This window comes from Lutjanus erythropterus, chromosome 4 (assembly GCF_056507025.1).
Source record: "Lutjanus erythropterus isolate fLutEry1 chromosome 4, fLutEry1.hap2, whole genome shotgun sequence".
In the NCBI taxonomy this organism is placed as follows: domain Eukaryota; kingdom Metazoa; phylum Chordata; class Actinopteri; order Lutjaniformes; family Lutjanidae; genus Lutjanus; species Lutjanus erythropterus.
The window spans coordinates 47325084-47341354 of NC_139320.1; the positions used below are offsets into that span (position 1 = coordinate 47325084).

The 16271-nt window shown below is 39.3% G+C and overlaps 1 protein-coding gene across 1 annotated transcript in view; it reads left to right on the forward strand.

Annotated features, from left to right (window-relative positions):
• The first annotated feature begins 3986 nt into the window (after positions 1 to 3986).
• Positions 3987 to 16271, forward strand: part of trarg1a (trafficking regulator of GLUT4 (SLC2A4) 1a) — a 32580-nt gene continuing 20295 nt past the window's right edge. The window contains exon 1 of the mRNA XM_084716744.1: positions 3987 to 4461. Within this exon, the coding sequence (XP_084572870.1) occupies positions 4054 to 4461 (408 nt within the window). The 5' untranslated portion in view covers positions 3987 to 4053. The remainder of the gene's footprint in view (positions 4462 to 16271) is intronic.

The window sequence follows — 16271 nt, forward strand, 5'->3', positions numbered from 1 at the left end:
AGTGAGCCGGTCTAAATGACTGTCTTCCCCCTCCCCAAACACACACACACACACACACACACACACACACCAGAACATCCCCCCTCCTATACAAAATTGTTCAGTCCGATTCATGGAGGCCCCACCTCGCAACTTACAGGATTTAAAGGATCTGCTGTTAACGTCTTGGTGTCAGATACCACAGCACACCTTCAGGGGTCTAGAGGAGTCCATGCCTTGATGGGTCAGAGCTGTTTTGGCAGCAAAACGGGGACCAACGCAATATTAGGCAGGTGGTCATAATGTTATGTCTGATCTTTGTATATCCCTGAAAAGTTTGGCAGGACAGAAATTTACAAAAATAAAAGTCCGGGGTCCGATTGCAAGCGAATGCAGCAAGAAATTACACTCTAATGCATATATAATGATCTGTCTCGGCCACATTTCAGATGATGCATTTATGTTCAATGAAAAAAGACAGGTATTTGGAAAATTGTTTTAAGATTTGAAGATAAAACAATTTGTTGCTTTCACTGCCACTTTGAGATATATTCAACTCCATACTCACATGCCACAATAATGTTTTAGAGTTAAAATATCTTCATTTGGGGGCTTTTCCAAGCAAATATTGATATATGTGATTGCTGGCGATTAAATCTGCATATATATTTACCACCCCTTAAAGTCTCCATGCCACTCTTTTACCACCCCACGAATATTTCCCTGGCTCCACCCCTAAATATACTGTAGTAGTAGTCATACTTTTACTTTTAATATGTTTACTTGCATATACATATATACATATATACTTTTACTTGAGTAACATTTTAAATGCAGGATTTGTACTTGAGTATTTTTACAGTGTGGTATTAGTACTTTTACTTAAGCAAAGGATCTGAGTACTTCCTCCATCACTGCCAGTTGCATAAAATAAAATTATACTGTTACTTCTCCTGTCTTGTAAGCACATTGCCCTTCCACAAGGTGGAGCTCCGCCCACAAGTATTCCTCTGCTTCACGCTGAGCCCTGCTGGATCATCAACTGAGCCCTGAGCAGCGGTCTCATTTTCCTGAAGAGTCGAGGGGCTCATAAAAATAAATGATCCGGGCTCTTTCTGCTGCTTCTTTCCTTGGTACATCTTAAAGGAGTTCACTGAAGCAGAGTGCTTGTGGCAAAGTGATGGAAGGAAACAGAAGTGGAGTTCTGACTAATACACATCTGGGAAATACACTGAAGATGCACTTGTGTTTGTGCAGTGTGGTAAAATATGAGATCAATAGTGTAGTGACATCACACTGGGAGCTCGGTTTCATTCAGGGAATCCCCACTCATCTGTCCGCACTGGTCGCCCCCCCCCCCCAGCACCACCACAGGTCACAGTGCAGTGTAGCAGTCACTCAGGGAAATGAGGCTGTCCATTGATGAGGGAAATCAATATGAGCAGATCAGAGGGAAAGAAACCCGCGGAGGATCGTGATCCAACACTCAAGCATCCACGACCAGCTTCACTGATGAAGCCTCAGCTGATCTGAGGCGAGTGAACTGTAGTGTGATACAGGACTCTTTGGAGACTGTGTGTAATTAATCTCTTTGATTAATCTTCACACCTGAAAATACACAACGCTGTTTGGAAAACTGACTCCCGAAAGAGTTGATTTATGATGTCGGGCCGTGCCATCGGAAAGCGTGATGTTCCGAGCTGAGACACGACGGGGATACAGTGAATTCTGCATAGCAGCACAATCCACCGCTGGCTCTCCTCCATAAAACCCCTGGTGCTGATGTTGAGGGGAGGAGAAGAAAGGGAGGAGGAGGAGGAGGAGGAGGAGGAGGGGGGGGAGGAGGAGGGGGAGGAGGAGGAGGGGGAGGAGGAGGGGGCTCCGCGCCAGGCTGTCCTGCTCCAACATGAGATGCGTCAAGTTAGACAGAGGAAGCAGACTTCATACCTGAAGTACGGCGGTCATGTTTTCAAAATAAAAGACGACTGCTGTAAAATGTGTATGATTTTCGGTTTTCATTCATTTACAAAGGCTACGTTGCACAATGGATTCACTTGGGAAATGCTTTTCTTTAGAGAAACTTATTCTAAAACCTCACAAATAAAGCCGTTAAAAGCGCTATAAAAGAGGACACTGTTCATTCCCAGTTAAAGGTTATTAGTTGGGAATCTACGACACAAGGTGATTGTAGTTATAAACTACTTTGGGGGAAAAATAAATAACTATTTTTAAAAAAATAGCCTTTAGACAAAACAAGAAATAACTCAAAAAATAAAAAACGAATTAATTTAAAAATATAAGGGCTTTGTTTGTATTGTAGAACCTCTTCTGAACTTCTTAATTCTTGTCCCTTACTCCCCATATTATAATGATCATATACTAAAATCATTACTTAATAAAAACTAAACTAAAACTAGGATATTTGCACTTCCTGAATAAAATGTGTACAGTTGTATGTGCTGCTGCTGTCTCCATTCACTGACCGAGCTTCTCAGAGTGTTTGCAATTTAAGTCTAAAGGTACCATCCAAAATAGGTGGTAATCGAATAATGCGTTCTAGAGATATGATGGTATCATATTAATGGCCACAAAGTGGCGCTGTTGTTGCCATTTTTCAATATATTTCCTGCACATTCTTATAGAGAAGCAGTGTACCAGGTTTCATCTCATTAAAGGAATAGTCCCCCCAAAAGTGAAAACTCAGTCATCTACTCACCCTGATGCCAGCTGAAGGTTGGGTTTAGTTTTTCAGTCCATAAAACACTGCTGGAGTTTCACAGGAAAACAGCGCTGCAGAAACAACTGAAGTGATGCCTCCAAAAATTTGACCACCAGTTACAGAAAAACAGTAAGTGACACTGAAAACCAAATTCATATGTTTTGTTAGGCGTCATCTAAACATATGTACCAAATTTGGTGAAGATTGAATGAAATTTGTCCCAACAGAAGCAGAAAATGTGTTTACCAAAAAGATCCAAAATGGCAAATTTTTTTATTGGCAGAAATGTGAGCGGCCTCTGTCATTACATGGGCTTCATCCAAGGAACCTACTGTACCAGAGGATTCATGTTCATGAGTTATGTGCCAAAACGTTAAATACTTAATAACTGACCACACAACTATTAACATGCATATACCCATGGTGCACCTGTGTATCAGATATGATAACATTAGTACAGTATTGATTACAATGAACACATGCAGCATTTCTATTTACACTGATATATAAATGTACATATCTATTGTTGAATGGGAGCATCTGTAACCTGGACAATTTCCTTCCCGAGAATAAATAAAGTATTACTGATTCTAATTTGAGATATATGGACAAAATAAAATAAAATCAATAAAAATAAAGTATAATAAATAAAAAAAACAAATACTGTAAAAAAAAAAATCATCGATATCAATCGTGCAAAAAAATAGAATATAATTGTCGCGTGGCGTATATTCAAAAGTCGCTCGTTGATAAATGAAGCTTTTATTTTGTGTGTCCTCACAGGAAGTGTTTTATTCTAATACAGGTAACTTGACACTGGTCCCAAGTTGAGTAGAGTCGCGGTGCTGCTGCGGAGGGGAGACAGAGGAGGAGAGGAGGAGAAAGTGTCTCATTAGGGGGTCTGCACCGAGAGACACGCTTCACCTTCATCCTTCTGTCTTTAAAAGAAAAAGAAAGAGAAGCTCTGAGGCTACTTTTCACTCAACAGACAGACTTAGAGGAAAAGTCTTGGGTGGGACTGGATGAAGACGGGAGACAGGAGCTCCTCTGTCTGAACTGATCCTCCCTGGATGTATGAGAGAAGAGGGAAGGTTTTCTGATCGGAGATGAGTCAAACGGCGGATGTGAAGGAAGGAGAAGGAAAGTGAGTGAAGAGGAGGAATGGTACCTGCAGGAGTCCTTCATCTCCTCTGATTTTATTCTTTTCTTTTCTTCCATCACCTTTCAGATAATCTCATTTTTACCCTCCATCCTCTGCTCCTCTGCTGTTTTTTCTGCTTTTTTCATTTTAAAACTGTTTGTTTGATAAATATATACAATTTCTGATCTAATTTGATACAACTTGAGACTTGAACATGGCCATCAACACGGACGCCGACTTCTTAAAGTCCAACTTGGGTGAGGGTGGAGGAGGCGCACCGGCCCCGGACTCCCAGGAGACGGAGAAACTCCTGGCGCTGACCACCGAGCCCGGCGGGAACGGGATGAAGATGTCCACCTCCTTCACGGTCAACATGGACACCGACAAGGGCCTGGAGGCCGACCAGAACGGCCACAGCGTGGCCGTGAGGTCGGGCTCCGCCGGGCAGCTGGCCGCCGCCGCCCCCCTCTCCCCGTCCAAGGCCAGCCTGAGCCGCTCCTCCACCGGGAACGCCGCCGTGCAGGAGACCCCGAAGCCCAAGGATTACCTCATCCTGGTCATCATGTCCTGCTTCTGCCCCGTGTGGCCCGTCAGCATCGTGGCGCTGGTGTACTCCATCATGGTGAGTACTAAATTGTCCCTGTGGATCACTAAAACTACCCCAGCAAAAATTTTGTCTATTTTGGAGCAAAATGTAGGGGGGAGGAGGGACGGAAGTATAGGGGACAGTTGCAACCAGACATTTTTGCTTATATTGTTAATGAAAGTCAAGAATACACTGCAAGAACAGCCCTAAAGAAGCCAATTCATATTATATTATTATATAATAAGATTGTCTTGTTTTAAGCAAAAAAAAAAAAAAAATCTGCCCCCAGCCAAAAAACTCAATAACTACCTTATAAACCTAGCCACCTTCAAACTAGAAAAAAAAAAGCTTAATATTTCACTTGTTTAAGAAATATTTACTAAAAATGAGAAATCTGGTTCCATCGTTGAGCTGCCTTGAAGAAGGCGATGCATTCTCTTGAAACAGAGGATTTTGTTTTTTGCTTGAGCAGATTTTAAGAATCTATAGGTGCCTGGGTAGCTCAGTTGGTGGAGCGTGGTCCCCATGTATGGAGGCTGTGGGTCCTCCGCAGCGGCTGAGGAGTTCAACTCCCATCTGCAGCCCTTTGCTGCTCATTGTTACCCCACTCTCTCTCTCCCCATGTCCTGTCACGTCTTCAGCTTTCCTATCAATTCAAGGCATAACAGCCCAAAAAAGAATGTATAACTTAAAAACAGATTTATAATTAGCAAAAAAGACGCTTAAAATAAGATGAAATTTCTTCAAAAAGCATGATAAAAGCAAGTTATTTTGTCTTATATTAAGGCATCAGGAGCATTCTTATTTTTAGCGTTTCTTTTTTAAAACAGTGAGGGAAAAAATAGATACTTCAATGAAAATAATGACAAGACTCCATCATTCAGGGAGAGAGAGCTAAACTCTGACTCAGACTGAAACTTGGTGACATATACTTGCTGGACATACAGTTTTCTGGAAGTAATAACAGTCTTTCATACTTTCATATCTGGTTCTCTTAATAATGTGAAAAGTGAAGCAGCAGCTGTTCTCCATAGTGTCTGATGCACTAACACTCATTGACGAAGTTGTGGAAATTGTTTTACTCTTAAAATGAGAACAACAATCTTGTTCCTCTGCTGGGAAATTATGCAAACCATTGTGTTAGCTTGTTATTAGTTAAATATAGCTCAATCCTGGCTGTAATATTTCACTAAGACAAAGATATGTTTTCTCAAAATGAGATTACTTTTCTTTCCTTTAAGTCACTGAGTCCACAGGTGAAAATCAGGCAGAGCCGATGCCAGAGTTACAAAAACTGATTAGGGGTGCAACAGATCATAAAACCCACAGCTTGCATCATATCACAGTTTTGAGTCGTGATTAGGATCATTTCTTGGATCAGCAAAAAAGAAAAGAAGGGTGGGATTAGACTTAAAGTACTTTAAAAATGCACTCTCTCTGTCTGTAGTCATCATCAAAGTAATGTAATGGTAAATATAATAAGATTAATAGTAATAATAACAATAACAATAAGAATAATACTATACAGAATACTTGGAATACTATACTCAACTGTATTATGCTAGTACATGTACATAGGTGTAATAGGTAATTGTACACTGTACAGTATAATACAATACTACACTGTGTAGTCCTGCTCAATGTCCCGCCCACAGGACTATCTGATTGGGTTGAAGTCACAAGTAATGTCCAATCAATACTGAAGGCTGTATCACAGACAAGAGACTGCAGCTGCTCCGCTGAGCTGAGAGGATCTGTGTGTAGAGATTAAGAGTACAAATAAACTTCTGATCTTTCTATGGTGACAATTATTCTCTATTTATATTTCTCATCTCTATTTTATAGAGATGCTCTGCAAAGTGAAACAGCTCGTCTTTTCACCGCAACTCTATATCTTTAAAAAGAAGTAGCGAGAGTAAAAGTGAGTTTCACACTATGATGGTTTCATTTAGTTGGTGGATCACGTGCCGGCTGAATCGTGGAGGGTGATCTGTACAGACCACAGACCAATTATGATTTGTTCCACCCCAACACATACGTATATATACAGCCAATCTAAAATCCAATTGAAACTGAGACATACTCAACACTTGAAAGGACGCACATGACAATCTTTGGCTTAATTTGGGAGAGTCTGAGTCTTAGATCGTTTTCCACATACAGTCTGTGCCTGTATTTTGCAGATTGCATTTCTTTTCCACATGCCCTCTACGTCTCTTCACGTTCACGGGTACATGTACCACACTTTGGTAATAGGTGTGTTAGGGCATCTCTGTTACCAGCCAGGGTAGAGCTGATTGAGACAGAGAAGGGATGAAAGCAACATGGTGTCACTTTTGTGTCGCTATTATTAAAGGTAGAGTCAGGAGGATTTGTCCTAGCTGTTCAGAAATGCACCAAGATGTCCAATAGCGAGGTTTCGGGTTGGTGAAACATCCTGAGAACAGCAACACAATAATAAAACTAAGGAAAGACAGGCAGAGGGCAAGTCCTCTACAGAAAAAGACACCACACACATCTAGTGGGTCGTAAGGGATAGTGTAATGTGAAACTATACATTGTTTTTAAGGAAAATGTTGCAGATTACACCTTTAAAGATGTGTTTCTTTGCTCATTATATTTGCACGAATAACTGAGGGTTAGGGTGAGGAGGACCGACCTGTTTTATGTGAGGGACAGTCCTTAAGATGTGATTACACGCTACGGTGAGTTTGACGCATTGAACTAATTTAATATAAGTGCAACATTCAACATGATAAATTGGTTTGAGAGTAACATGGTCACTTGCTTGGAGGAGCAACTGCAGAATTAAAGGAACAGTACGCCACATTTTTTCTCTTACCTGTAGTGCTGTTTAGTGCCAGTTAGATAGTTTTGGTGATGTCAGCCATAGAGATGTCAAAACAATAAAAATAAATTAGACAAACACAAAAGCAATGTCTCTTTCCAAAAATCATGACCTGTTTACTCAAGATAATCCACAGACCTCGCTGTGGGCATTTTCATGTAGGAACTATTTTCTTTGAAGTACTTTACAATTTTCAGTGCCACGGGAAAACCTGACCCAATATTTTGGCATACATTTTTAGATTTTTATCAAAAGATATATATAAGGTTGTAACATGATAATGGAGATTCAACACAAGCAAATGGGACAAGTGAGAAGGAAAAGACAGCGCTGTGAGGAAATTAGTGACAGGAGGCTGGACTTTGTTGGCAGTGCAGTGATGTGTGTGTCATAGAGAAGAGAGAGTGAGAAAGTACAGCTGACATCAGAGTATTGATACTGCAAAAAATGAGTGCTGAAAACATTCCAAATATTCAGAATCGATATTTAGTGACAGACTGACATTTTTTACAACACTACTTTGTAGTAGAAAGAAATGGTTCCACTAGATTGTATTGCAGAAAGTACTTCCTATATGAAACAGCTCACAACAAGGTCTGTGGATTATCTGTAGTGACCGGGTCATGATTTTTGAGAAGAGACACTGCTTTTGAGTTTTTCAAACGTATGTTTTGGTGCTTTAGTGCCCTTTAGTCCCATTATACTGGAGAGAAGGCAAACATCTCCAAAACTTTGCAACTCACATCAAAACTGTCTAGATGGATAAATAGAACACCAGGTAAGAGGGAAAATATGTATTTTTGATTGAATGCCAGAAATATTAAATAGGCTACTTGTTTTGTGGTTGATTTATCCAACTGTTACTTAAGTGCTGAGAGAGTGGCTGAAGTAACAATGGGCAACGTCAATCTGTGGTCTGATTCATTTATCCCAAACTTGGGATAAATGAAACTCCCCAAAAATGCTTGGTTTGTGTTTTTCCACAATGAAATATGGTTACACTAAGTAAATGGGTCTGTGTGCAAAGAGGGAAATACAAAAAAGTTACACCAGCATCCCTGCTCTCCTCTGGATCAGCTGAGATGGATGGATGGATGAGTAAAGACGTTTTGTCAATGTGATGGATTGACGACCTGCTGATGATCGATGGAGAGCTGGATCGTTTGAAGCTCTGTCTCAGCTGATGGAGGAATGTAAGGAAGGCTGTATTTTGTCTGTCATTTCAAACTCCATAAACTTAGTAAACAGATATTCATGAAATATCTTTGTTAAGAATTGTGTTTAAAAATCTGACAAATCTGTTTCATTTGAACACAGATTATGTTCAGGAATGTCAAGCTTGTGTAACTGAAGCGACAAATAACACAAGAAGCTGTACATCATAAAAGTGGCAGGAATCTTATGGTTTATGGTTTTATAATCTCCTACTGTTAATATTTACATAAGTATTTACTACAGCTGATATTAAGTAAATTTCCAACTATTTTAATAATTGATGTTTTGAGTAATTTTTAATAAAAATGTCCAAATTCTCTGGTTTCAGCTTCTCAAATGTGAATGTATTTCTGGTTTCTTTACTCCTCCCTGAGAATAAACTGAATATCTTTGGTTTGTAGACAAAACAAGACATTTGAAGACGTCATCTTGGGCGCAGGGGAACACTGATCAACATTTTTCACCATTTTTTGACATTTTATGGACCAAACAAGTCATCTATTTCTCCATAAAGTAATCATCAGATTAATCAATAGTTAAACTAATTGTTAGGTGCAGCCCTAGTATTTGCCATGCCAGTACTGTCTAAATATCATGTTTAATATTTGAAGAAAGTGAGAGTGGTATTTTAGAGAAGTGGTCTGTGAGAGGACGGTCATCAAACTGCTTGAGAAGAGAACCTGAAAAGATAAACAACAACATCCAAAATAGGGATATTATCCAAATCACAGTTATGTATATTATAAATGAAGCTACAGAGATACACACCCTGACAAAAATCACATCTTTTTTCGATTTTTTCAATGAAAAATGAAATACAAAAATTACCATTTCTACTAAAATCCTGACTCAGTTGCAATATCTGTCAAAATAGTCACGATACGATTTTTTTCTTTTTGCGTGTCGTTCAGGCCTATGAAAAAATGTAGCCAACTTTTCAGGATTGACCAATCAAAAAATGATGACAAATTGCCCTTCACAAGTTAACACAGCCCATGGTAACATCTTAAAATGACTTGATTTCTCTGTCCAGCAGTCCAAACATTTGACAAGCAAGAACTGACAAATAATTGGTGCCATTATTTGATACATTACAATCAATGATTAATCAATTATCAAAACAGTTGCTGGTTAATTTCCTTAATTCGACTCAACAGATGGACTCAGAAATGTGCCATGTCCTTTGAATGGTATTTATTTATGGTATGTATTTATTTATTTTAACAATAAGATTCATTCATTCATTCATTTTCTGTAACCGCTTATTCCGTAAGGGTCGCAGGGCTGCTGGAGTCTATCCCAGCTGACATTTGGCGAGAGGTGGGGTTCACCCTGGACAAGTCGACACATAGACAGACAACCACTCACACCTACGGGCAATTTAGAGTCACCAATTAACCTAGCATGCATGCCTTTGGACTGGGGGAGGAAGCCGGAGAACCCTGAGAGAACCCACGCAAACTCCACACAGAAAGGATCGAACTCAGGACCTTCTTGCTGTGAGGCGGCAGTGCTAACCACTGCACCACTGTTTTTAAAAAAGATAGATTTAAAAAAAAAAAAAAATTATGAAAACTGTTTCCAAGCAATTCAAGACCAGAGAGGCACTTAGACTCATCAGACTATTTGTTTAAATTTGATATCCTATCTGAATAATCTGAAATATCATACAAATGTTGCACATTTCATTTAAAAAAGAAAATGTTTCACTTCTGCAACTGTGGGACGTTCAGAGCAGTTGGGTCTGTGTTCCCTGTTAAACTCATGAATACAGGCCTCCAGTGCAGCTCAGTGCATCATCAGCTCTCCCAGTCGCTCAGGCTTTAAATGATCTGCTGCCACTCAGCTGCTGGTTGCTCTGGTTTAGAGGCGCTGACACCTGATTAATCCTCTCACTGAAGGCTTCAGGATGCAAGAAACACTGATACAAACATGCAGCTGGGACACTGAAGCCACGCCGGGCTGCTACATGATAAACTGCTGCGCTCCTCAATAAATGTTTTCTGGAGACACAGTCTTCACTCAGTTTACCCTTAACATGGTGCACATTCATGTTGCAACACATGTAAGTGAGATCTGTTATGGAAGCCCATTTCAGCAAGTGAAACACAAAATATCCCCATGGTAAAACATAATTATGAGATAAAAGACATAATTATGAGATAAAAAGTCCAAATTAAAAGTTGAAATTGAGAGATAATAAATAAGGATTGTGAGATAAAAACTTATAATTATGAGATAAAAATCAGAATTATGAGTTAAAAGTTGAAATTATGAAATAAAAAGTCAGAATTGTGAGATAAAGTCATAATTATGAGATAAAAAGTCAAAATTATGGGTTAAAAGTTGAAATGATCAGATAAAAAGTTGAAAATATGAGATAAAAAGTCAAAATTATGAGATAAAAAGACATAATTATGAATTACAAGTTGAAATTATGAGATAAAAAGTCATAATTATGAGATAAACATTTATATTATGAGACAAAAAGTTATATTCTGTGAAACAAGTCATAATTATGAGATGAAAAGTCAAATTATTCCCAAACTTTTTGATTAATTGGTCGATTACTTTCTCAATAATTGATTAGTTTAGTCTATGAAATGTCAGAAAATGGTGAAAAATGTCTGAGATAACGTCCTCAAATTGTCCACAGCTCAAAAGTCTTATGTTTAGTGTCAGTGTGTTACCTTACAGTATTCTCATTTAAGAAGCTACAATCAGAGGATTTTTACTTTTTCTAATCGAAAAAAGAATAAAAAAAGATTTATTGATTAATTAATTCTGTCACAGTGTTGTCACTTGGAAAATAGGTCCAAACATGTGGAGCACATCGTCGTGTGCATATATACCTGCGTGCTCCACATATTCAGACCTATTTTTCTTTCCTATAATGATTATTTTCAATATTGATTAATCTGTTGACCATTATCTCCATTAATCAATGAGTTGTTTGGTCAATAAAATGTCAGAAGATGGTAAAAAAGTCCAAGATGATGTCCTCAAACGTCTTCTTTCGTCCACAAGTCAAAGATAATCAGTTTACTGTCAGAGAGGAGTAAAGAAACCGGAAAATATTTATCTTTAAGATGCTGAAATCTGAGAACTATTACTGACAAAATGACTCAAAACAATTAATTGATTATCAGAAAAGATGCAGATTAATTTGACAGTGGATGAATAATAGATTAATCGCTGCTGTGCTTTATGTTCATTGTAAGGTTTATTGTTCCTTCCTTAGTTGTCTGTTATTGATTGATTGATTGATTGATTGATTGGTTGATTGATTAATTTACAGACAAAAATGGCAAAATTTTAACCGAGGCCATGATAATGAATTGGCAGCTGTGTGCACTGTGAATGGTTATATATTGTTAATTATTTTAAAATGGTAATCCTACTAATAATCCCCATTTTTACTAAATGAATAACTGTAATCTGATTACAGCCTATCTGTAGCTGCAAGGGAATACAGTTACTTTTTTTTTTGTATCCAGATAATGTAATTCTGTAAGCCTGGCAGGGAGTTTCTTAAAAACTGAATGTTGGCATCCTGAGATATTTTAGTTAATTTGTTTTCTTTTAATTGGAAACCATCAAAAGCCAAATCAAACAAATCTTGCAGAGGAGTTGGAAACTGCACGGTATCATTGTCAATTTTTATCAACTCACCACCATTCTCTCCTGCTTTTTCTTTTATTTTTTTTGGCACAATTAGCTGCAAACACAATAAAAGCTGTGAGCAGCACATTCAGTTGAAGGATTTTTGCATTTGGCAAAAACAACAGCTTATCAAGATCCATAACAACCAAAACAAAACCAAGCCAAGACGCGCAAACACAGGCAAAGGAGGTAATCTACTGTAACTGAGCAGCAGCAGCACGGATAAAAAGTGCTTTTGAGTGACCTTTGCATGAAGCACCTGGCACCGTTCTACAGTAGAAACTGTGTTGTGTCAGGATTTTAACTCGATGATGGCAGCTGAGTCGCTACTGGCACGGCGCGTTTGTGTTTCACTTTGCTTCTGACACTGTACAGCAGCCAACACTCAGATCTACAGAGAAACAAGGCAAAGGCAATGCAGTAAACCCATTAGTTCTGTAATATCACTCCTGTGGGCACCACACACCAAAGGGAATATCAGGCAGTATCCACGAGACAGCCTGTACTTCCCCGAGCCATCATCATGAACCCACTGACATTCACAAGTCAGCCGCTTGCTAATGGCATGGAGAGAGTGTGTGCAAGTGTGTGTGTGTGTGTAAGAGAGAGAGAGAGAGGCTTCAACAGAGGGCAGGAGAAAGAAAAGTGAAGGAGGGAGAAACTGGAGCTGGCCACTAACTCGATAGAAGGCGAGAGGAGTCAATTTAGTTTCTCTGCAGAGGGCAGATTGCAGCAGTTAGCCAACTCTGTGGCAGCGCTCAACATCCTCTCTCCTCCCCGGGCGCACGGAAAGGGGATACGGGCCGCGCAAAGAAGATCAAAACATCATTCGCTACAAGGGCAGATGGGCGTGAGAGAGACAGCAAATGGCCATAAAGTAGTTCCTATCACTGGATTAGACAGGAATTGAATCAGATACCACACCGATGTCGGATAAGCGTGAGTGAGTCAGGGCAGGAAAACAGAGGTTTCCAACACTTGCTGTGAACAAATGAATCAAAAGTAATGTGGTTGATAGCACACGATACGCAGCCACAGAGTGCCAGCTCGCTGCTAAGTGCTGATGTTCTCCTCGCCCGTGTGAAATGGATACTTCTGGAAAGTTGAACAGAGAAAAAGAATCTGCTCATCTGAACTTAAAATGGTATTAATGAGACAGGTCAGAGGAAACAGCCCAGACTCCAGGAGACTGTAAACACAAAAAGAAACAAAGGATACTGGGAGATATGACCTAAATCTCAAATCCCAATATAGGTCATTGCATATCCAGATAACAACACTTATACAACAGTTCCAACCAAGCAGTTTGATTGGACAAGAAACATCCCATGAGTGCTAATATAGAGTACAACAACACCGGGACGTTTAACTGCATGTATCGCTTTGCTTTACAGTGTTCTAATAACCATCAGCCTACATTTACATTGTAATGACTAAGAGACAGGAGGACAGACGGAGACAGGAGGAGACAGGAAGCATCTTGTACATGATTCAGAGGATATTATTTTAGGATTCGCATAAATACATACAAGTTCTTATACAGATCATATGATCACTTCCTGAACAGATTTCACAATCAGCTGATGGATTGCTGAAGTCACATATCGTGGTCGGTACATTTACTTTCAGACCACAAAAAACACTACATCAGAGTCTGTTTGGAGGCGGACCGAGTCCAACCTTTTCAAGTGGTCTTGGTCCATTCGTTTGGTCCCAAAAATATTCTTTCATTCATTCATTTTCTGTAACCGCTTCCGTAAGGGCGACCCTTACAGGCTGCTGGAGTCTGTCCCAGCTGACATTTGGCGAGAGGCGGGGTTCACCCTGGACAAGTCACCAGATCATCACAGTGCTGACACATAGACAGACAACCGCTCACACTCATATTCACACCTACGAGCAATTTAGAGTCACCAGTTAACCTGCATGCATGTCTGTGGACTGTGGGAGGAAGCCGGAGAACCCAGAGAGAACCCACGCAGACACGGGGAGAACATGCAAACTCCACACAGAAAGGCCCCGCCCCAGCGAGCCGGGGGACCGAACTCAGGACCTTCTTGCTGTGAGGTGGCAGTGCTGACCACTGCATCACCACGCCACCCCAAAAATATTCAGTCTGTGAAAAAGAGCGAGCTGAATCCAGTCTGGAGGCAGTTTAAGGACCCACTTGGACAAATAAATCAGAGCTCTACTGTGGTAATCTGTCAGCTTACACAAAAAAAAACTAGCAAGCTAACATCAGTGTGCAGGAACGTGTTTATGTGTTGCTAGGCAACAGCCCAGTCCTTGCCCAGTTGTGGAGCTATTTATGTTGGCTGAGCCAAATAAATGACTAAATAAATAAATCATAATCACTTGTTGCTTATTACTGTTAACTAATAAATGTTGTTAGTTTAACTGTTCACAGTGGAGGTCGTCATGTTGGACTGAATATCGTCTCGGCTGTGATCATCTCAGTGTGCAGCCTCGTGCCTACAAAGACATGACTTCATACAATTCTTCTGTAGTTGGTTAAAGAGATAAGTGGTGTGAGTCTGTTGTGGTGACTGATCTGAAGCATAATTTACAAAGTATGTTTTCTGGTTTGTGTCAGACTTTTCATATCCAGATCATGTCCATGTGGCAGAAGTAGCCCTTCTTTTAGGTAGGAACTCCTCATTTTGTCTTGGCTGCTTCGATTCCTGTCATTATATAATTTAATGTAGATAGATATAGATGTAATCTTTTGTTGAGACGATTTACTTTTCTTCTTTAGATGAACTTGAATCTTTGAGTTTTAGAAGCCCCCCCAAAATTGGTATTTCAAAAATTGTTGACAGTGAGCCGTGAACCCGATCTGTCATTATTTGGATGCTTGTAAATTAAATGGCTGCAACTGAAAATATTAAATTATTAACCATTTTTCATTTTCACTTCAATGAGTTTTTTTTAGCAAATTTTGGAATACACATTTTTGGGGGGTTTCTAAAACTCAAATATTCAAGTTTATCTAAAGAAGAAAAGAAATTTTAAAGTAATAAAAATAATTAAGACAATTTCAAAATTACTAGTTGGTAAAACTGAACTGGACTGAGTTGGGATCAAAACTCAAAAATCTATTGATGTAGGTTGAGTTTTTTACCTTTTTTTACAGTGTAGTATAAAGAGTTAGCTGTGGTTGTTGATGAATTTGAAAGTTTCTTTCAACATCCATTGGACTGGGTTCAGATCGCAATTCTTGCCTCTCTACAACTTTTGATATTTATGTAATACATATATATATATATATATATATATATATATATATATATATATATATATATATATATATATATATATAAATATATATATGTATATATATATATATATATATATATAATATGCACTGTATTAAGTTAAAACCTAAACCATGACCTCAACATAAAATAACCTTACCAGCAGTGAAAGCTGTGCTGATCATAAAAGCAGAAAATACCTGAAATTCTGGCTGAAAAAAATTAATGTATGCAGCTGTAACCTTAGCCAAATTGTGTCAGTTGTCGACTTCTACCTTCAAAATGACCTGAACAGTTCATATCATGACACGATCCCTTTAATTGTGGTGATTACAGACACAAAACACCAAACAACAAGACAGGTTTCCGTGTCTTAATCTTGTAAACGATCAAAATGAACTATAATTAAGTCCAATCTGTTGAGGCCTCATTTAGCCTTGTAAAAAGAGTCAGCATCTTTTCTGTACTGGCAGATGGTGCACTGCTAACAACGGGGACGCCAAAAGTTACATCCATCATCATCATCATCCACCACCACTTCCAGCAGCAGGACCACCTAAAAGCCAACTTCCAGCTGGCTGCCGCCACAGATCTCTGACAGATGCTCTGGTGGGGAAGGCTTGTGGCTGGCAAACACTGAAGATGTGCAGTCAATTATGGGGATTGGAGAGGCAGGGGTTTTTACTGCCCAGACCAGCCTATCCCAGTAATGGGAAGGCCCAAACTGCAGGAGCATTATTGCACGCTCGGCAGATTTGCCTGTGAAATATGGACTCTATGGACTCAGTGCTGCACTGGATGGATGACTGTGTATGTCTGTGTGTATATGTATGTGTGTGCGTAGGTAAATGACTTCTTATTAGCAA